The 24,213-nt window shown below is 42.0% G+C and overlaps 1 protein-coding gene across 2 annotated transcripts in view; it reads left to right on the top strand.

The window, feature by feature from the left end:
• LRRC75A (leucine rich repeat containing 75A) overlaps positions 1-24,213 on the top strand; it is a 259,754-nt gene that overhangs the window by 121,930 nt on the left and 113,611 nt on the right. For both annotated transcript variants that reach the window (XR_012715042.1, XM_075263858.1), the window contains exon 3: positions 17,150-17,262. Coding sequence is in view for 1 of the 2 variants with exons in the window: in XM_075263858.1 (XP_075119959.1) it covers positions 17,150-17,262 (113 nt within the window). In the remaining variant the exon portion in view is untranslated. The remainder of the gene's footprint in view (positions 1-17,149; positions 17,263-24,213) is intronic.

Here is a 24,213-nt window from a genome sequence, read left to right as displayed (position 1 = left end):
AATGATTGCAGGCATTAACTCTCCCGGTAACTGGGTGCCTCTATTTTGCTGGCACCCAGAGCAAGATCCAGGGTCGGCGTCCCATTGGCATGACAGCCGAGAGTCTATTCAAGTCTATCAGGCTTGTCTGGCATTACCTTCTATTGTAGGCTCCTCTATGCAGCCTGCAGTAGAAGTGCAGATATTTTGCAATGCGTTACATTAGTGATCAGATGCCCTGGGGTTCAAGACCTGTAAGAGAGCTAATAAATGCAGGAAAAAAAATGTAAAAAATATATATAAAAAATATAACTCTGTAAATGGAAAAATAAAAAATTGATGGGGTTTGGGAGGCAGAGAGTCAAAAATGAAAATCAAAAAATGTCACCAGCGGGAAGGGGTTAAAAAAGTCTCCTCTCAAAAAATTGGGAGGAAACTAACTGTATGAGTAGCATTTCTTGCCCGTTTCATCTGACATGAAATTGTTCAATGCTATCGTAGATCTTTCTACCCGACCCAGCTATTATAATTAGAGATGAGCGAGTAGTACTCGATCGAGTAGGTATATGATCGAATACTATGGTATTCGAAATACTCGTACTCGATCGAGTACCACTCGCTAATCAAATGGAAAAATTCGATGCAGAACCAGCATTGATTGGCCGAATGCTATACAGTCAGCCAATCAACGCTGGTTCTTCTCCTACCTTTTAGAAGTCTTCTCCGTGCATCTTCCTCGCGGCGTCTTCCGGCTCTGAATTCACTCTGCCAGGCATCGGGCCTGGGCAGAGCCGACTGCGCATGCCCGCTTGTAGTGCGGACATGCGCAGTCGGCTCTGCCCAGGCCCGATGCCTGGCAGAGTGAATTCAGAGCCGGAAGACGCCGCGGGGACGCTGCACTGAGAAGACTTCTCGGAGGATCCAGCCCGACCCTCACTTGTGGACTTGGTAAGTGTAATTTGATTGATTGATTGAATGTTACCTACCCCTGAAACGAGCATTTTCCCCCCATAGACTATAATGGGGTTCCATATTCGATTCGAGTAGTCGAATATTGAGGGGCTACTTACGGAAAGGAAGCCGCTTGTGATCTCCTGGCGACTAAGCTAACGGAAACCTGTTTCATCTGTGTATCCGATGTGCATGTTGGAATAAGATACTACCTTCGTGCAGCCTTGAGAGCTTAATAAGTGGCAGTATATATTGATTTTTCCCATTTACCTACATAGAGGGGTTGAAGAAAAAATCCCATATTTATATTTCATTATCTCGGCTGGTTAATTAGGTGATTTACAATGAGATTTTCCACAGCGCATTCCCCTGATAATCCCGTCTGGGTTTTTTCTTTTTCTTTACTTTTTCTGAGTGTTTTTCCTTGAATGGAAGAGAAACCGTTCAGCAAACATTTCTACAGATTTCATTTAGCCTTTCTGAAATAAGATTTCACGCCTGGATCTGGGGTGTGAAGAGCCATATCCAGGATGTAGATTTCCCGCTAACGCGGAACTAATCGTAGATTTAGCAATAGGGCCTTACTGTTTCAGTGAGCGACATCAAATTGATATATCCAGATGGGGGATCCTAAAATGTTATCTTGCACAATGAATAATTGATCTGATGTGGGGATTTTGTGATTTGCATACAGCATACCTGTCTTTTCCCAGAAGAGAAAGCATGTCACGCTACTTATAGGCAAGCTGTGCTTTCATCAACACTCGCCACCACTGGAAGATTTGTATCAGAGGAAGAGAATGGGGATTTTCTACATTTACAGAACAGTTATCGCCTTCTTCTTGAAGTCGCTGTTGTGTAGTAAGAAAACAGGTTCGCAAAACTCGAAGATATCTCAAGCCAAAATATCGATAGAAACTAATTAGCCTTCTCTCTGCAAGAAAGGATGCTGTCGTTAAACAGTCTTCATTGATGTCTCGCTTACTTCCGAATGCATTGTCTTGGACTTTTACAAAGTCTATATGCAATATTTATTCTGTTTGTTTTTCTCTTCCGTGAACCTACAGTGATATATTATAGAACGCCATAAAAGGCTTAGTCCTAATATACTTATTAGCGTAATTAACCCTTTTACAAGCAAGGGCATTCTAGTAACTCCATAGCATACATAGAGGTTGGATTCCTTGTTATTCCAGATGATTTGTTACTTATATTAAACTAATTATTAAATTATTAATTATTTTTAAAGGAAACCTGTCCCATTGAAATTACAGTGTAAGGGGCAGTTCACACGGAGTAAACTGGCGCGCAATGATCCCATTGATTTCAATGGGGGTTATGATCGTATACGGCACGTAATTTTGTGGCCACAAAATTACGGGCATAAAATAACACGCATTATACGATCATAATCCCCATTGAAATCAATGGGATCTTTTTTTGAGCGTGCAAACTCTGACAAGCGTATACGTGCCAGATTGCGCGCCAGTTTACTCCGTGTGAAGTGCCCCTGATATGTAGCTATCATGTTATAGAGCAGGAGGTGCTGAGCAGACTGATATATCACTTAGGCTGCATGCACACAGAGTTACGCCGGGCTTGTAAAAATACTCATTCACAGCAGTACACGCGAGCACCAGCGTTACGAGCGCTCCCATTGAAGTGAATGGAAAGTGTTCGGGAGTAGAGATGAGCGAACACTGTTCGGATCAGCCGATCCGAACAGCATGCACCCATAGAAATGAATGGAAGCACCTGTGACGCCGGCCGGCCGCCGGCAAAGTCAGCGCCACAGGTGCTTCCATTCATTTCTATGGGTGTGTGCTGTTCGGATCAGCTGATCCGAACAGTGTTCGCTCATCTCTATTCAGGATCCGTCCGCTGCGCTCACGTGTACGGCTGTGAATGAGTATTTTTACAAGCCCGGCGTAACTCCATGTGCATGCAGCCTTAGTGGGGCAAGATTCAACATAACCTGTCTTTTATTCATTCATATATTTGCTCATTGTGAGCATAGGTGTCCAGTGGGCGGTTCTATTTCATGACTGGCCCAGGGAAGGTTGTCAATTACTAGATAGGACCGCCCACTGGACTCTTAATCCAGGAAAGAATAGAGATTTAAATGGATAAATGACAAGTTATATTAAATCTCTTCTTACAAAACCGGATCTATATATCAAACTGCTCAGCTCTTGCTGCTCTATAACATGCTGCCTACAGATTGGGCTGAATTTATAATATACCTACTTGCTGACTGTGCCAGAATGTCTGACAGGCTCCTGAAATAAGGGGAGACCTCTCGTGAGAGCTGGCAAATCTCCCACGTGGCTCTCCATTACGCCATTATTTTTTATGTAACATGGGGACAGCGGGAAAAGGGCATTGCCTGCAGATTTTCCTACTTGCATCACAGAAAGGAGGCATGCCCCCCATCTTCAAATGGGAATGTTCTCACAGAAAGGGGCGATAATGGGTGTATGAAGAAGGATGTTTTGTGAGGATCGGAGATTACATGTGAGCTGTTATTGGGAAATTAAGTTAGAGATATATGGACAGGTTATACATGGACTTATATGTCACTGTTAATATTTTGATCTAAATTTGCTGGCCAATGAGTAGTCAAGGAACAAACTGGCAGAGGGAAAAGACAAATATCCAAAAATAAAATATTGGCTTTTTATTTAGCGAATGTTTCATAAGAATATTACCAGGATCGATCTTTTGACTCTTTTAACTGATCTATATGAACAAGTCAGCAGGAAGGAAAAAGGCGAGCTGCGTTTTAAAAGAAATGTTTCCTTTTTTGGTCCAAAATTCTAGACTATAACACTAAATATAGGTCTATTAGCAAATGAGCGTCTATTGAGAGGCTCATTGCAGGTTGTAAGAATAAGTCAAGACAAAAAAGTTCAGTTTTTGTTATTTTTAGGTATCTCACCCTTGTTGATGGGCTGAAAAAAATCACAAAACGCCATTATAGATCCCTCTTAGAGCTCCTAAGGGTGCGAAATATATCAATTGCTTTATATTGTAGACTTGTATCCACATCCATGAATTATTAATGCTATGTACATATGACAGTCAATGCACAATTAAGCCGAGAGTAAATAAGGATCACTATGCATATTTCCTTTGTGTCATTAGATATCTTCCATATTAATATCTCATCATAATGTTCTTTTCAGCCACTGAGGGAATAGTTAGAATCTGAGATGTTAATTTACATTTGTTCCCTGCGTCTACAAAAATATCCAAGTATTCCCTTGTGCTCTGCTTTATTTTTGCAATTGTCCGAATAACGTCGTATCCTCCAGAACGGGATATTATCCATAACCAATCCATTTTTGCTGAGGATAGAATTTTTTTGCTGCTCACCAATGTTTGCTTTCCAGGTGTTATGGGAGTAATACATGGGTTAATAATAGACACGGCTCAGAGATTAGAGCCTGAATAGGAAGCATTAATTCATTTTATCCTTGTTCCTGTCTGCGGTGACTCAGAGCTTCTGATTTCTCGGTTTAATTTTAACCTCAGTCTGCGATTGTGCTGTTTCTTGTGACAGACAATTCTGCAGGTGCCGGGGACGCAGTAAGGTGTTTTTTTTTTGTTCTTTTTTTTGATGGGGAGGAGGACAAATGGCTGAGCAATGAACTCAACGGAAGTAGAGTTCTAATGGAAAATTTTGTACAATCCATGAAGCCATAAGAGATATTGAGTAGAATATTAAGGAGCGAATCATGGTCTCCATGACTTCCACTTCCCTGTGCAGTTTGCAAAGTAGAAAAATTGTTTGGCATGCAAGCAGAACGATGTTTCGGGATAAATAACATTTTCACACCTCACTACAATTGTTTAGGGAGCATCAAAGAATCTAACACTGTCATATCTCCAAAAACTGTGATATTTGTCATGACGCCTAAGTTCACCTCTGCCAGGCCACAGATGAACCTTTATATAGCAATGCCATTATAAACTTGTATCAGTGGGAACTTCTTCTTTTATAGGCGGCAGCACAATTGTAGCTGAGTGAATGGGATCTTGTGACCATAGTTACGTTCTTGGAGTCAGCACTATGTGCAATAGCACTAGGATTTCTCCGGCATTTACAGTGGTTTTCTCCGGAGTAGTCACTGGCCATAATTCATTGCTTCAGTCCTTGTATATAGGATGTGATATTCTGTACATGATATCACAGGCTGGCATTTCGTATTCCAGTATCAAATTGTTGAGTAAATTCAGCAAACGTATTAAGACGTGAACGCCTCGTAACAAACTAACTGCGTCTTGGACTGTTCTAATGGCAAAAAATTAAATCTATGCTAAGAAGCAAAGGATTTGCACCAAATGTCGGAAACTTGCTAGCCTAATCCCACATGAGATGTGACAGAGGAAGATGTAGATGTCCAACTAGGCTGTATGTTTGTAGAGTCATCTAACCATTCAAACACCAGAAGTATTCTTACAATCTGTGCATAAAAGTTTTCTGATATGTTTTTTTACTGAATAGTGGATACGTTTTTTGCAAGATCTTCTGGATTGAGTGGGCTTCGAGCCATTGCCAGTCAACTGGAATTGACGGTTATTCATGTGATTGAACGACTGCCATGAATACAGTATGGTTGTATGTGGGCAGTATGGTTGCTTCACTAACAGTAACACTGTCAAATTCAGAACATAAATGTTACATATTATTAGTGGGGTAAAGCATGCATAATGGTCAGTTATGTTTTATGGAATTGTAAAAGTGTCTATGTATGGTCCATGTTGGTCCTTGTGCTGACAGCGGTGGACAATGCCTTCTTGTATCTAGTGGAAACACCAAGGGCTTCCATTACTGTGAATTACCCTTGAAGTAGAAGTCTTGATATGCATCAATAAGATTCTCAAGTATCACCTACTACAGTGAAGCAACTTGGTTTACCATTGTAAGAGTGCGCTAGTGATACATTATTCTACATGAATTGCCTTTAATGATTGGACTTCTGCATTGCACAACCACTAAAGACTTGTGAGGGATTTGAGGTTGTTCCTCCATTGTGTCTCTTCTGTTGAATGGAATAACTGGATGGTCTCTTTTGCAGTACTTTCTGTGGTAACTGATTGAACATTGCTATCACTTATACCTTTGCTCTCTCTATGTTTAGTAGTCCAGTGGGCAGGGCTACTCAGTCCTTCAATAACACAGGTAATGCAGTCAGTCACTGAAAAGGACCGCCTACAGGACTCCTCAGAATAAAAAGGGGGGATTTGAATATATGAATCTGTTCCTAAAAACCTCTATATTATTCTACTCCATCAGCCCCTTCTTCTCTATATATAACATGCTACTTGCAGATCATACACCAGGTTCAACATGATAGATTCCCTTTAAAGAGGATCTTTCATGTCCTCATCAACGTATGGTATTATATACTGTTAGAGGGTGGACAGTGCACTGAATTCAGCGCATAGTCGGTTTTCGCAGTTTGTGCCCCGATGGTAAGGAACACCCCTCATGACAGTGTAAGTCTATGGAAGAATATTGTCTATGATGCTAGGCTGTTAGGCCCGCCCTTCTGACACTACAAATCTTTGGTAGAATACTGTTGAGGACGCTAGGCTGTGAGGCCCGCCCTTCTGACAATGAAGAGACATCAGTGCCGAAATTAATGACACTAATATCTCCACCATGCAACGCATAGCGGGAATGAATACAGTGCACTGTCAGCTTTCTAGCGATTTATAATAACACATATTGATGAGGACATGAAAGGACAAGTCTCCAGGTCTAAAAAGCCCATTTGGCTAGTACCCGAATCTGCACCAACACTAGAATGACTTATTTCTTTGGAATGCTAAATGGATGTCAATAGACTACCAAAAATGCTGAGCGTGACAGCATCAGATCATGTATGACTCTGGGCTTTTCATACCTGATGACAGGTTCTCTTTAAACAAGTATTCCAAACTTGCCTGTTCACCAACCTGCAGGCTGTGTGCTCTGTTCACTTCCTGGTTTTCTCAGTAAATTGGTGGGTGGGGTTTCACTTGCTATCTCACAGACAAAGCCAGCTCTGCTAGCTCCCTTCATAGCAGTACATGTTTGCAGTCAGTAATGAGGGATGGGTGTAAATAAATTAGTACAGTATTACTGGAAGATGCACATTATGAAGCAGATGTAGCAGAGCTGGATTTTCCAGGTGATGAGAATCCCAAACATACATGCTACAGCACCAAGAGTCAGCTTGCAATATACTCACTTTTAGGTCTGTGTTTACATACAGAGGTAACAGACTCCCTGTCTCAGCCCTTATCAGCAAAATTTGATTAGCAGACTGATAACTGGAAGAGTTGAGATAAACAGCTCAGAAATACAAGCTCACTCCGAGCACTCAGCTCCCCCTCCCTCCTGAGAGCAGTGAGCTACGTCACTTGTCCTGGGCAGAGAGATAAGATCATCCCCAGGTCCGTGGTTATGGAAACACAGTGTAAACAATGAAGTGAAGAATCTCAGATAGCAGCCAAACAAAGCAGTTTTATTTAAGCAATGTATTTAGGAAAAGTCTTAAATCCACATAAACTAGCAGTATAGATAGGATCCTTGAGATGGGACTACCCCTTTAAGAGTTCCCTTTAAAGTTGTTTTACACAGTGTGGTGTCTACAGCTTATGGGGTCTACATTACATTATGGCATATCACATAGGGACAGGACTGTACATCAGTGTGGTCTGTGAAAACAGAAAGTCAGCAAGATGTTATGTAGCTTATACATTACGTTACAATCCTTTATATAGTAACTCATCAAAACAAAATATGTTTTATTAATAGTCTTGTATGGTAAATCTATGGTACTCCATAAGTGACTAGATCAAAGCATACCTGATATAGTTTACAGTATGTTTACTGACCTGTATGAAAGCGCTCTTTTGTCAGCCCTATCATTTCATATTGTTCCAGAACTCCTAAGTGGTTGGGATTTCACAGTGTAATTTCACAGTATATACTACATTTACCTGCCAATTTCTAGTAAACCCATCATCACACGAAATACATGAATATCCAAGTTATGACTAATGCAGAGTGTAGGTTTTTTTTCATTCCATCAGTACTTTGTCTTTATCCGTATTTTTTGTTCTGTAATATGTGTGAAGTTATCTAATATTAAAATGACTAGCTAGTATTTATAGTGGAAATGTCCATCTCTGGCTTAGATTGTATATTGTACGTGTAAATCAGGATTGCCATCTGTCCAAAGTCATGCATGGTCTGTAAACCTAATGGACTTTGTCCAATGACCATGGCATCTGCAATAAAATAGGATGTGCATGTGATTTTTTTGGAAGCTGGGAGCAATTCTGTATGTCCATATACATTAGGCTGGGTTAGTACAAGTTCTGAAGGAGATATTGGTGCTATTACACTATGAATATATGGGAACTACACTTTGCACTGTGTATGCTGCCATACTGTATGGACACTGCAGTATGTATAGCAATAAGATAAGATAAGATAATCGTTTAATACTCCCACCATGGGTAACTTCAGTGTCTTATCTATATCTAACGGGTAACCCTACACCTTAGCTTCTTGTTGGCCAAGGTGCCAGACCATGTGATGTTTATGGGGTCTCTGGAGTTTCCCACGAAAGCTTATGTCAGGGTAGGAAAGCTTTAGCAATGTTGCTTATTATCATACTCAATGCATTTGTTCTCAGAGGGATATACTGCTGCCGAAATTGTATACAGCTTCTTTCTCCCATCCCAAGCATGCATATCTATGAGGGATTGGGAGATGTAGTTATTGTATAAGCTCTAATGCAGGAAGCATATCCCATATCCCAAGGGTGCTGGATGACTGTGCTTGCCTCATTTTAGGAAAGATTTTGGAGGATTTGGTGAATTTGAGCAAACATCTGTGTATTGATGGCTTCATAATTCCACAAGATGCCATCTAAATCTCTAACAAAGACAAGTTGACCTTATATTGATAATTTGTTTCAGCATTTTCTAAGCACTCATACATTACTAGTTCTATTGATCCAGCTATTGTATATTAGATCTGTACCGAACATCTACTTAATTGGCTTTAAATGATCAGTCCATGGAGATTTAAGGGAAGGGGCAGTTTGGTACATTACATTGACTTTTAAATCGTGCAAAACAGTTTTACTCCTCCTAGGAAAAGCAACACCATAAACTTGGAACAGTCTCTTTCCAACAGGATAGTTTTGGTCATCCACCACCATCCACTACTCCATCCACTACTCCTGGGCCATGTAGGGTTACCCAGCACTCATCAGTAAGCAAGACTGTTTTATAATTAGTCTTCATATATGTCTAGGCCCACTGCCAGCAGCCCTGTAAGCTTAGGAGTGGTTGAATAGTAGGTTTCTACACAACTGCAAGCCTCTATAGCAGTGATGGCGAACCTTTTTGAGACTGAGTGCTCAAACTAGTGCCCAAAACCCAATACGTTATTGCGGAGTGCCAACATGGCAATTTAACCTAAAAACTCTGTGGATCCACCAATGCGGACCCACAAATTACAGTTGTGTCAATGGGGCTTTACAGAGCTTGTACTGATAGGTAAAGTCTCTGCATTTGGTACTTTTGAACAATTAATGTTCACCATATACATCATGCAGGAACTGTTTTATAGTCACCGTGCAATGTTATTACAGCCTGTACTAATATCATGTCAGCTATAAAACAGATGCTGTGTGATATAAATAGTGAAGGGACCCCACACAGTTCATTCTGCCCTGCAGTGACCCCACACAGTACAATTTGCCCCGCAGTGGCCCCCACACACAGTACAATCCGCACTGCAGTGGCCCACACACACACACACAGTACAATCTGCCCCACAGTGGCCCCCACACAGTACAATCTTCCCTTCAGCGGCCCACACACACAGTACAATCTGCCCCGCAGTGGCCCCCACAATGGATTATATATTCCACAGTAGCACCTCTCCCCACACAGTTTGAAATGCTCCACAGTAGTCCCCTCCCCACACAGTAGTAAATGTTCCACAGTAGTCCCCTCCCCACACAGTAGTAAATGTTCCACAGTAGCTCCCCTCTACACACAGTAGTAAATGTTCCACAGTAGCCCCCCTCCCCACACTGGAGTAAATGTTCCACAGTAGCCCCCCTCCCCACACAGTAGTAAATGTTCCACAGTAGCCCCCCTCCCCATACAGTAGTAAATGTTCCACAGTAGTCCCCCTCCCAACAAAGTACACACAAAAATATACCTACCTAAAGAGCCACCGGGCGTCCTTCTCCTGTTGACTGCAGGTGCTGATGACTTATGTCATCGCGCCTGCGTCGGGGCAGAGGTCACACTCTGCTATCAGTGTAGGACGCGGTTGTGCTATCCGCGGCCTACACTGACAGCATTTGCACATACAACTGAAAGCAGCGTTTGCTCACTAATAGGGAATCCTATACCAAATTCCCCGTTAGTGAGCGATCCAGGCAACCACACGCGTGCCAGCATAGAGGGCTCTGCGTTCCCTCTCTGGTACGCGTGCCATAAGTTTGCCATTACAGCTCTAGAGGATCCTACACCTTGAGGTTTGTGGGACTCCAGAGGCACCAGCAGCTTCAAGTACCTGTTTTCTGCTTTGTAAAGATATTTTAGCAGCTGCTCCCTTAATCCAATGAATTTGTCTGCCAGAAGCCTTCCTCATTATGCCTTTATCTGCACGAACCAGTCTGTGCTCTGAATCAGCCATAGATCTTTTCACAGATTTCACATATTTTCACAGTGATGATCACGCTTAAGTTTTTGTGAAATATCTAATGTTTTAATACCTTGTCCAAGGCAATGCACTAATTGACTGCTTTTTGGCAGCATATAGATCCTTTTTCATTCCCATATAGCTTGAAACCTGTGGGAACTTACATCAAATTTATACATTGATGGTAAATTTTGTGCCTTTTGTTATGACAGATAACTGTTATCACATAAAACGAGGCCAGAATTTGATTGATCTATGGGTTAGAATCAAAACTACATGTGCGATATAACATTTATTTATTCATTTTGCTTACTTACCGTATTTTTCGGACTGTAAGACGCACTTTTTTCCCCCCAAATTTCGGAGGAAAATGAGGGTGCGTCTTATAGTCTGAATGTGGGTTTGCAGCATGGCCGTGCTACTGCCACCGCTGGTTTTCTTCAGCGGCAGGAGTGTGACAATACTGCAGGCCCCGGCAGCTAAGACACTCCCCGGCATCCGCCGGTCTATTACAGCAGATGCCGGGGACTGTCTTAGCTGCCGGGGCCTGCGGATTGCCGCGCTACTGCCGCTGAAGAAAACCAGCGGTGGCAGTAGCACGGCCATGCTGTAAACCCACTGCTCCTCTGCAGGTCCCGACAGTTAGTTAGCCCTCCCCCCCCGGCCTCATACCTTTAGTGATGCAGGCCGACTCCTGCACGGCGAGGCCGCAGGAGCCGACCTGTTCCGATGACAGCCGGGAGCCTAATGAAGGCTCCGAGGCCTGTCATAGATATATATTACTATCGCGGCTGGTCTATGACCCTCCGCGATAGTAATGTATAGAATCTCCCATAGACGGCAATACACTTGTATTGCCGTCTATGGGACTTGCAATCAAATGATTGCAGGTTCAAGCCCCCTAGGCGGGGGATATTAAAATAGTAAAAAAAAAAAAAAAAAAAAAAACACTTAAAAAAAATATAATAAAAAATAAAATAAATAAAAGTTCACCTCCTTTCCCTAGAATACATATAAAAGTATAACATTACTGTGAAACATATACATTAGGTATCCCTGTGTCTGAAAATGCCCGGTCTACACCTGGCCCCACAAAAAAAAACGCCCTATACACCTGTCAATGTGGCCTTGCAGCTGTTCCAAAACTACAACTCCCATATATTAAATATTTTACCATTTTTTGCCTGAAAATTTTTTTTCCCTATTTTTCTCCTCTAAAACCTGGGTGCGTCTTATAGTCCGAAAAATACGGTATATTGCGCCAAGATATTCCACAGACATTATGATCACTGTCCCATGTACAGCTCACAATCTAAATTCCCTATTAGTATATCGTTGCTGGATTCATACCTAGGTCACCAGCACTGCACCGCACTAGTGCTAACCACTGCAACTTATCTTGTGGCTTTTACAGATTTACAACACATACAAAGTTAATGGCCAATAGCAATTTATGACCTCAAATCCAATTGCGATACTTATAGAATGTCCAGTTTGGCGATTTCTGATTCCTATATTGTCTATATAGAGTAGATGTCGGGACTATATAAACATTCTCTGCAATGTTTTTCTATTATTTGAAGAATGAAGGCCTGAGCAAATAACGCAAAGTTTTGGAGATAAGTTTATATACAGGATCAGTATTATTATGGCTCAGTCATCCTTTTCTTCACAGGGATTCTGCAAGGTAAGCAGCAGATAGCTAGAAGACAATTAATCATAAGAATAATAGTTTTCTGTACAGTATTGTTATCACTTTATTACGTTCTTTTGAATCTAGCTAATAGAATTGTACAGCATACAGTCAGCATTGTGGATTATACATCCTCCATAGTATATAGAGAATTGTTCATTGGAACTGCAAACTGTACTAGATAATAGGATTATTCAGGGTTTATTTGGAGCATTTCCGTCATGGCTGGTGTCATGTCTTATTGAAATGTGGGGGGGCACATATTATGGTAATGTGTAAAAGATAGAAAGATAGACAAATAGGTCTCCCATCAAACATATAGCCCAGACCTGGGGAAACATGGTGGCTCAGTGGTTAGCACTGCAGCCTTGCTATGCTGGAGTCCTGGATTTGAATCCTGCCAGGAACAACATCTGCAAGGAGTTTGTATGTTCTTCCCATGTTTGTATGGATTTTCTCCCCCTCTACAAAGACATACTGATAGGAAAAAAAAAAAAAAATGTCCCTATATGGGGCTCACAATCTACATTAAAAAAAAATCCCATATAGCCCAGACCTTCAGTTAAAAAAAGTAAAATTTATGTGTGTATATGTATATATATATATATATATACTTCTCAGTATGTGTTTTTGTATGTGATACTCCTGTATTGAATTGTACAACTGCTTATATTCAATACAATAAAAAAATTATAAAGGTTTAAAGTGTGCCTAAATGTAGTGGTTTATAATATGTCAGCAAGAAAGGTAATTTTTTTTACATACCATATATACTAAAGTATAAGCCGAATTTTTCAGCACAGCCGCAATATCAATGTATAGAATCTCCCATAAAATAGCGGGAAAAAAAGAGAAGCTTTAAAAAAAAGAAAAAAATAAAAGTTCTGAATCCCTCCTTTCCCTAGAATACATATAAAAGATATAAAAGTAGAAAATTACTGTGAAACACATACACATTAGGTATCTCTGTGTCTGAAAGTGCCCGGTCTACTGAATATAGGGGATCTGCAGTGCTCCTCTTCCGTCGGGAAGGGGTTAATAGGAGCACCGCATATACCCTATATTCAGCCAGGCTGAATTCCAAGTGGGGGGGGGGGGAAGCAGTCCTCAAGCTCAGGGAAGGGGCAGACAGACAACCAAAACACCCCCTCCCCTTCCCCAGAACCCAGCAACTACTGTACCCAAAAACTCCGACCATTTTAATTTTTGAAATTATCCCAGTAGCTGATGCATTTCCCCCTAGGCTTATACTCGAGTCAATAAGTTTTTTGCGGTAATATTAGGGGCCTCCAACCCAGCTCTAAATTTGTCCATCATCTGTTTCTCTGCATATTTAATAGGTTGCAGATAACCTGTATATACATATATAATACATAACAATTATGGACAGCATCTTTTCTTATAACTCTGTGTATTGTGTTCCCTTTGTTATACCTCTAAGAATCCTATTAATATTATAAATGTGAAAGTTTGTGAGTTTGTGGATTTGTGTGTTTGTGTGTTTGGATGTTCGGATGTTTGTTCCTCAATCACGGAAAAACCGCTCCACCGATTTGGCTGAAATTTTCCACAAACATAGTTAATACACCCGATTAAAGAATAGGCTACTTTTCGTCACAATAGCACACATACGTTTGTGCCAGGACCCCCACAAAACCCAAACTCACACCACCATCTCTGCAATCTCACACACTTTGGACCATAGCAAGCCACAAAATTCCTATTGCCCTCTACAGCCTCGCCCCTAACCCCACACAATCACATATACAGTACTTTACCACTTTTACCCTCACCTTAACGATACTCCAGGAGGCTCTCTTTAACGCTCCGGAGCAGCCATGTTTGCCGACCCCCACCGCTCTGACAATCCGCGACACCGCCCACCCATGTCAATACCCCTAGGCGGTCTAATAAATGCAAAAAAAAAGTTTAAAAAAAGTAAAAAAAAATCTAAAAAAAATAATAAAAAGGATTAAAAATTCAAATCACCCCCCCTTTCCCTAGAACACATATAAAAGTAGTTAAAAACTGCGAAACACATACATGTTAGGTATCCCCACATCCGAAATCGCCCGCTCTACAAAGCTATACAAATATTTTTCCTGTTCGGTAAACGCCGTAGCGGGAAAAATGGTCAAAAGTGCCAAACCACCATTTTTTCACTGTTTTGATTCTGATAAAAAATGTAATAAAAAGTGATCAAAGCAATAACATTTCCCGAAAATGGTAGAACTACAAAGTACACCCGATCCCGCAAAAAAAGACGCCCTATACATCCCCGTACACGGACGTATAAAAAAGTTACGGCTGTCGGAATATGGAGACTTTTCCAAAAATTATTTTTTAATTCAGTTTTGGATTTTTTTAAGAGGTCACAATGTAAATATAACCATATAAATTTGGTATCCCCAGAATCGTCACGAAACACAGAATACAGGGGACATGTCATTTTGGTTGCACAGTGAATGCCGTAAAACCAAAGCCCGTAAGAAAGTCGCAGAAATGCATTTTTTCTTCAAATCCACCCCATTCAGAATTTTTTCCCTGCTTCCCAGTACATTATATAGAATAATTAATGGTGGCATCATGAAGAAAAATTTGTCCCAGGAAAAATTAAGACCTCATATGGCTCTGGGAGCGGAGAAATAAAAAAGTTATGGGGTTTAGAAGGAGGGGAGTCAAAAACGAAAATCAAAAAATGCCATCGGCGGGAAAGGGTTAACTTCAAATACCTCTGTCCCAAAGTCACTATGTAAAGTTTCTCACAACACCGTATAGCAGCTCTAATACAAATTACCTTCAACACAAAAGTCTCACGTATTCTCTGAATTACAGCAAAAACAAGATACAAAGTTAAATTTCATATCCCATACCTTATACACAGTATGAAAACCTTACCCATGCCTGTATATACCCACTTCTACAATCACCGCAGACGAAGTCGCGGGTAACAGCTTGTGTATGAATAAAGCTAAGTTCACACTACCGTTATTAATGTCTATTGTGCTCATCCATCACAGGAGCATCTGCATTCATTCTAATGTAAAATATCATGACCAAAGCTTTTTTTCCCATCAACTTTGTTTACTTTTCTAACTTTTTTAATGGAAAAAGTCAAACTTGCAGGTTTTTTTTCCCTTCCATTACCAAAGTAAACAAACTTGACGGAAGAAAGCTTCTGCCTTGTCTTTTACATTGGAGTGAATGAGACTGGACGACAGATAGAGAGGTATCGTCTGCAACCGTCACTCTATCGCCATTAATGTCCGTTGCTCTCATCCTATGAAAATGGGAGCAATCTACATTTATAACAGTAACTGTACAAAGTCTGGCCCTGTCCAAACAGCAGACAGTGTAGAGACATACCTCTTTGACAAAGGGAATAGTAACATCCAATTGTCAGTTTATTTTGACATCTAGGTGGAGTAACAAAGGAACAGTACAACCCAGAGTGCTAAGAAAAAGCTCTAAAATTTTCTTTTTTTATGCAGAATTCAAGTATTTAGTAAGACAAACATGTCCATGAAGTTAAGAGATCTTGTTTAACTATCCTTGGATATTATAGCATGCTTAAAGGGGTTGTCCTATCTATACTGCTTGTTAATGTGGATGTAAGACTTTTCCTAAATACATTGCTTCAGCAAAACTGCTTTGTTTGTCCACTATTTTACTTTATTCAGTTCTTTGTGGACACAGCCCTGACTTATCTGCTCATGAGTCAAGTGATGTATCTGCTGCTCTCAGGGGGGAGGGAGGAGGGGCTAAGTGCACGGGAGCGAGCCTGTGTTTCTAGCTATTACTGTGTCTACACCATGTGACCTAGCTTCCTGCTTTCAGATAGGGGAGAGGAGCTGCTTTCATTTCTTCTGTTCTCCCAGTTATCAGGCTAGCTAATTCAATTGTGTTCATTATGGCAGAGACAGGCAGTCTCTGTATGTGACACAGAATGGAGTTGCTGCTGCCTGTACTTCAGAGTCTAATATAGGTGGACGGAGCTACACGCTAATTTGGGAGCGGAGCTAAACGGGAGGTTGCATGTGAAACCCCGCCCACCAAATGATGCAAGAAACCAGGAAGAAAGAAGATTTTACAGCAGTGAAGACTGGTGAGTATGCGACATGGGAATACCCCTTTAAAGGGATTCTACCATTAAAAACTTTTTTTTTCTAGTTGACATGACGGATTAGCCTTAAGAAAGGCTCATTCTTCTCCAACATTTAGATGTCTTCTCCACCCTGCCATTCGGTTTAAATTCCGTTTTCCGCCAGTATGCAAATGAGTTCTCAGAGCACTGGAGGTGTCCCCAATGCTGCTAGAGAACCCTCCAGCGCCGCCTACATCTTCTTCAGGAACGGGGTCTTCACCGTGTCTTCTTCCAGGGGTTGGCTTCAAACTTCTAGGACTCGGGCCTAGGGCAAAGCCGACTGTGCATGCCCACGGGCCACAAGAAAATGGCTGCTTACACAGTATTGTTCTGTACACTATGATATATCCCTACTGATGCTATGAGTAAGGGGTGTCTATACCCTAAAACACGTAAGCGGCACACGTTGGTTTTACATGAATTAATAAATAATCAATTTTTATGAAACTGGTAAAATTGGAGAACTTTGAGACCTCGGTAACAATGTGAGTCTTGCACAAATTTGAAAGTTTTACCTAGAATTTGTGTAGGATTCCACCGCTGATTGACCCTTAGCTCAAACATCATAGTGAGTGAAGGAACCCTCATGCGAATAGCTAGATAGTTTGTATAGTCACTGGATATGCCTTAAACCTGCCTCTTATTCCTATTGCAGGAGGGAGATTCACTTGGGGCCATGGAGAAAGTTTGCAGACAGCTGACTTACCACCTCAGCCCTCACTCACAGTGGAAGCGTCAAAGTCTCGTGAAGCGGAAGCCGCAGGCCTGGTGAGTCACCTTTCTAGAAACAGCGAATCTTGACAGCTCATGGATCTGAACTTGATATGGAGTATCTGCAAGTGTTTTCATTGAACACATTGCTTGTTGCGGTTGCCTCCTGCAGTCCTCCCTACTTGTTTTGTATACACATGACTTGCTATGAAAGCCCTGGGCTTCTACGTGACCCAGATACTTAAAGTAACCTATATCAGCACTTCCGTCTTCTAGGCTCTTAGCAACCTCTTACAACGTGCTGGTTCATCTCCTGCCTACATGTCATCACAGCCTCCTTCCCTACAATAAGTTTTATTACTGAAGTTTTTTTTTAATCTTAGACTTTCTCCTTCGCTTATTATTCAGTGTCAGTGTTAATGGGGTGTAAACTCTTCTGATAAAATGATAGTAGGTCTTTACTTTCAGCGTTGGAACAGTATAATATGCTTGGAGGTTTCTCATCACATTATCATATTTGTCATTTGTATCAATAGGCTGTTCAGAGTTTCATGTTTAACTATATTTTCACATTATATCCATAGAAGGTATTTTTTTAGCCCAAATATATGGTGTTGGGAGAAGCCTCTAGGTGTATAGAAACCACCATAAATTATATCACTTGTCAATGTACATTAACAATAACTGGGACTAGAGATGAGCGAACAGTGTTCTATCGAACACATGTTCGATCGGATATCAGGGTGTTCGCCATGTTCGAATCGAATCGAACACCGCGTGGTAAAGTGCGCCAAAATTCGATTCCCCTCCCACCTTCCCTGGCGCCTTTTTTGCACCAATAACAGCGCAGGGGAGGTGGGACAGGAACTACGACACCGGGGGCATTGAAAAAAATTGGAAAAAGTCATTGGCTGCCGAAATCAGGTGACCTCCATTTTAGACGAATAGTGGATTTCAAATCCGGGTCATATGAGAATGTGAACTTTGTGACTATGAGACAGGGATAGCTGTACAGGCAGGGATAGCTAGGGATAACCTTTATTTAGGGGGGAATGTTATTAAAAATAACTTTTTGGGGCTCTATCGGGTGTGTAATTGTGATTTTTGTGAGATAAACTTTTTCCCATAGGGATGCATTGGCCAGCGCTGATTGGCCGAATTCCGTACTCTGGCCAATCAGTGCTGGCCAATGCATTCTATTAGCTTGATGAAGCAGAGTGTGCACAAGGGTTCAAGCGCACCCTCGGCTCTGATGTAGCAGAGCCGAGGCTGCACAAGGGTTCAAGCGCACCCTCGGCTCTGATGTAGGAGAGCCGAGGGTGCACTTGAACCCTTGTGCACCCTCGGCTCTGCTACATCAGAGCCGAGGGTGCGCTTGAACCCTTGTGCACACTCTGCTTCATCAAGCTAATAGAATGCATTGGCCAGCGCTGATTGGCCAGATTACGGAATTCGGCCAATCAGCGCTGGCTCTGCTGGAGGAGGCGGAGTCTAAGATCGCTCCACACCAGTCTCCATTCAGGTCCGACCTTAGACTCCGCCTCCTCCAGCAGAGCCAGCGCTGATTGGCCGAATTCCGTACTCTGGCCAATCAGCACTGGCTAATGCATTGTGTTGGCGTGATGAAGCAGTGCTGAATGTGTGTGCTTAGCACACACATTCAGCTCTACTTCATCGGGCTAATAGAATGCATTGGCCAATCAGCGCTGGCCAATGCATTCTATTAGCGTGAACTGAGTCTGCACAGGGGTTCTAGTGCACCCTCGGCTCTGCTACATCAGATTGCTACATCTGATGTAGCAGTGCCGAGTGTGCATCAGATGTGTAGTTGAGCAAAACTGACTCAGCACTGCTAAGTCTCTGCATTCGCATAGGAATGCATTGGCCAGCCTTCGGCCAATCAGCGCTGGCTCTGCCGGAGGAGGCGGAGTCTAAGGTCGGACCTGAATGGAGACTGGTGTGGAGCGATCTTAGACTCCGCCTCCTCCAGCAGAGCCAGCGCTGATTGGTCGAGTTCCGTACTCTGGCCAATCAGCACTGGCCAATGCATTTCTATGGGGAAAAGTTAGCTTGCGAAAATCGCAAACTGACAGGGATTTCCATGAAATAAAGTGACTTTTATGCACCCAGACATGCTTCCCCTGCTGTCCCAGTGTCATTCCAGGGTGTTGGTATCATTTCCTGGGGTGTCATAGTGGACTTGGTGACCCTCCAGACACGAATTTGGGTTTCCCCCTTAACGAGTTTATGTTCCCCATAGACTATAATGGGGTTCGAAACCCATTCGAACACTCGAACAGTGAGCGGCTGTTCGAATCGAATTTCGAACCTCGAACATTTTAGTGTTCGCTCATCTCTAACTGGGACCCAAGTCATATATGTACCAATAGATAAATGTGCAAACCTTATAATTGGAGACATAACTATGTGATTTTGAAAATCTGATCATCTCATGACACACAAGGGGCATGTCTAGCCGAGAGGAATGGTCAGGAAGTTTGGAAGCTCTAAGATCCTTGTGAAATATCTATGACTTCACCCACCATGTAACCACCACTGATATTATGTGCTTCTCTGCATCATAATGACCCAGTGTATGGGAGTATAACATAGACACTTAATGTGAGGTATATATAGATATAGCTTAAAATTTCCTTATGAAAAACCTATGACTGGACCCAAAATATAATTTCCTTAATATATGTCACTGATCACATACATGATAAAGACAAAGTTTGCCCCATTAATTGAATATGTGACTAATCCTCTATAAATCTGGGCCTGAGCCAACTGCAAATCTGTGGCAACTCCTCGGAATTCTGCCACAGAAAATACTTCTTGGATTTGAATCCCTTGTTTGAAAATGTATTAATGCTACATATAGTAATGATAGTGATATTTCATGATCTACTACCAGTGCTATTTTACTATTGTTTTCCATATCCTGAGACCCGAGAACATTCAATGAATAAGACAAATGGATAAATGCTCGGAATCCAGGACTGTCCTAGTGTCTTCTTAGGATAAACCAAATTCTCAAAGCTAAAGAGAAGAAAAGCTAGGGAGTAGATAAGTGTCTTCTTTCCTCTTTGCTCCTAGCACTGTCGTTCATCCTATCACACAAAACTCGGAAACCAGGGTCCTGGTTCCCGTTGTATTGGTAGACAGACTGCCTGATCCCTATGGCACTCTACAGCGAGCCCCTACTGGAGTTATGTACTAAAGTATAACACATGCCTCTGTACTTACTAGTGAGGTTCGTTTACATACTACAATATCACACTTTTGTGCTTCCTTCCCTTTCTTCTGCCTCTGGATTTGTGGGAGACATATTTGGGACCAAAACTAACAGCACCTATTGCTGTGGAACGGCGGGGGCTAGAAAAAAAGTTCCAACTGTGCCAGAACCAGTGGAGCAGTGACTATTCAATAATGCTAAGACTTGGTGGAGGTGGTGAAAGGTCCTCTTTAAAATAAAGTTTCAAACAAATCTCACACGAATCTCACAGATTTATATTAACACGACTGATGTGTGACTTGATGTCAAGTGACCAGAGTTGCTATGTAGTTCTAGCCTAAAATTTCAGTATAATTACTATTACTGAGGATCACTGGGGATGCGTCATCTATGTAGGTGCTAATTAAAATTCTGTTTTAAGATTAAATGTCCCAAAATGTACACATGGCGTAAATCAACATTCACTTTTGTGATATAAAAGAGCTAAACCATCTTAAATTGTGAATAAGATGTGCGCTCTTTGTTAATTGCTTCTCTAATTACTTCTTGGCCATTTTTGAGAACATAAAGGATAGTGAAATGACTTCTGATGTTTGCCATTTGGAGAATAATTGTTTCATCTAAGTGTATAAAGTGCTGGAGAGCTCCACAATCTTCAGCACATCTACGGCCTCCAGGGCAGATCTTTGCAATGCACCAGTGAGTCTTATGTGAGGCATCCTAGACATCTTATATAGAAACGGTTTTAAAGATCATAAAGTCACAAACTTGCTAGAATCACTATATACATTGGTCAGCCATAGCTATAAAACCAGTCAATTGATTGTCCTTTATAGGTAGTCTATGACCTCTCGAAGCATATTCAACTACCAGCACCACACAATACAGTGATAAACAACCTGAACCTACCTCTATTATGTATGTCATTTCTGGAAATATTGAAAAAAACAACTTTGAGGCAGGTATTCTGCCCTAGGAGCAGGGGCATAACTACCGTAGAGGCAGCAGAGGCAGCTGCCACAGGGCCCGGGACATTAGGGGGCCTGGTGACAGCAGCTACTCCTGCATTTTTTTTTTTTTAATAGGCCGTTACCGGCTGAAGTTACTTCAGCCGGTAACGGGCCCTATTTACTGGGCCAGGATCGGTAAGTGACACTGTGGGCCCCACAAAGACTATCATTATACTCGGGGGTCTTTTCAGACCCCCAAGTATAATGATCGGAGGCCTGGGAGAGGTAACGGAGCGTAACAAACACTGTTACTTACCTCTCCACGATCCTACAAGGCCTCAGGCCTACGGTAGTTGTCTGACGTCTCTGACGTCACATGATCCCGGCCTGCGTCCCGGGTCATGTGACGTCCGACGTCATTAAAGAAGGACGAGAGCGGCAGCCGACAGCATAGGAGCCGGGGACAGGTAAGCAACAGTGTTTTTTTTTATGGTTTTATTTCCCCGGGTCTCCGATTATTATACTCTGGGGTCTGTGAAGACCCCAGAGTATATTAATTGTTTATGGGTGTCCACAGTGGAGCATAATACTATGTGCAGGGGCCACTATGGGGGATAATACTGTGTGCAGGGGCCACTATGGGGGATAATACTGTGTGCAGGGGCCACTAAGAGACATAATAGTGTGTGCAGGGGCCACTAAGGGACATAATAGTGTGTGAAGGGGCCACTGAGGGACATAATACTGTGTGCAGGGGCCACTAAGGTACATGATAGAGCGCGCTGGAATGCAGAGGAAGGGTCGGTTGAGGTCGTTGGGGTCGGTCGGGGGGTGGGCATGTCAAGAGTTCCACGGGGCCCTGCCATTCCTAGTTACGCCACTGCCTAGGAGCACTGCTGATGCTGCTTAAAGGGGTTTTCCAGGTAGAATTTTTTAAAATAAAGGTCTGTTAGTGCTAGTAATGGATTAAGAAGTGCACCCACATACCTTTAGCAGGGGTTGAAGTGATTTCTAGGTATCTCTGGTTGCTGCTGCATCCTCTGTGTAGCTTCATGCTGTCCAGACTTCCTGTAGCTGCTGCGCTAACTCCCTCTTACTCAGCTCCCCCTCCTCTCTTACTCCTACACTCCCCCTTCCTGTCTCATTAGAATAGCGATCCCATCACTAACCCCTCCTACTTTCCCATGTTTCTCTTTAGAATAGCAATCCTGCCCATTACTATCCCCACCCACCCTCCCTCCTGTCTCCCGGGCTAAGCTATTCCGCCCACTGTAGAAGACCTGTTCTCCAGACACAGGAAGGCTGGTAAGTATTGCAGGGAAGGGGGAAGAGTGATGGTGAGGTTCCGTTTCGGAAGCTGTGAAACGTAATGTCACCGGATTATCAGAAAGTGTCCCTGGAAACATGACCGCTCCAGTGACATGGGTAATTATAGATTTTTTTTTTAAATTGAAGTAAATTAGAAGTTAGGTGGGGAAGGCAGTTTAGTTTAGGGGTTAATTTTTAGTTTATCATGGACAACCCCTTTAAGTAGAATGAGTAATGTCACACCAGTGGAAGGATCAATTCTCACTGTAGAGGATGGAGCTGGCAGGCGATAGAAAGGGTTTGAGAAGCAAGAGTAGTTCTCCAGAAAGCTGAAGGATTATCTCTAGTGCACTTACAGTCTCATCTGCATACTTCAAAGTTACCTTTTAAGGGGTCATTCACACTACCATTGGTCAGTAGTGTCCATTGCTATGTTAAAAATTTAATTGTTTTCAATGGGATTTTATCTGGTGTCTGTTAGTGACATGCTCGCAAACAAAAAATCCTGCATGCAAGACTTTTGTGTCCCTGAAAAATAACGGTTTCATGATGGACATCAAGTGTCTGCTATTTCTTAATAATAAATTCTACGGATAACGGACAGTAACAGATGGGTGTCGGACACTAATGGACACTAACTAATGCTAATGTGTCCATTAAATGGATCAGTTAAAAAAAAGGGACACATTAACATCAGTTAGTGTTGGTTAATGTCTGTTATGATAGGCGCCCGTTTTTCCACGGACTGTGTGTCCGCGCAAAAAAAAAACCTGTTTCCATGCGGAGAGGCTGCATACAGACACTGGCGGTCAACTTTAAAAACCCATTCAAATGAATGGGTTTTAAAGCTGACCACCGGCAAGCCGTCCCTTATCCATTTTTCCCAGGGTTTAGGACGGAAACCCCTGGGTGGACAGCGGCGGTAGTGTGAACGCCCCCTAAGTATTATATATGTAATATCTTTTTGTATGTGTTTGTTTCTTTGTTACTCTGTTATACTTTTATGCGTATAATTTTCTTTTTTTTTATTACTCGTATTATTTTCTAAGTATTACAAATGGATGTTTATGCTTAGGGATTAAGGATGTTACAGTAACATGTAGAAGTCATAGACTGCTGAACAAAGTAGGTTAATTATGCCCTGATGAGGTATTGCAAAGGCTCTGACCTCCATAGTGCACACATAAGAGGTCAGCCGTGTAATGAAAGCTCAGGCTAAGGGTAGATCAAGGTCTCACAGAGGAAAAATACATATAACCCTATTTAAGCTGGTCGGACTAGAAGCAAAGCAATTATTTATCAGTATAGGACCCATGGCTGTCATTTGCCAGCGCTGCTATTTTCAAAGGTCCTTTGGTTATAATTTATGAATTCCAAACTCTATAAGGCAAGCCCTTTAGGGTGGCTTATAATACACATATTAGATGTATGCCATATCACTTCTATATATACATTTCTATACTAAGTAGATAGATGAATGCAAACATTTGACTTCAGTGCAAATGGAAGTCT

Source organism: Leptodactylus fuscus, chromosome 2 (genome assembly GCF_031893055.1).
Source record: "Leptodactylus fuscus isolate aLepFus1 chromosome 2, aLepFus1.hap2, whole genome shotgun sequence".
NCBI lineage: Eukaryota > Metazoa > Chordata > Amphibia > Anura > Leptodactylidae > Leptodactylus > Leptodactylus fuscus.
The sequence above is the reverse complement of the archived record's forward strand: the minus strand, read 5'-3'. Positions and strand labels throughout refer to the sequence as shown.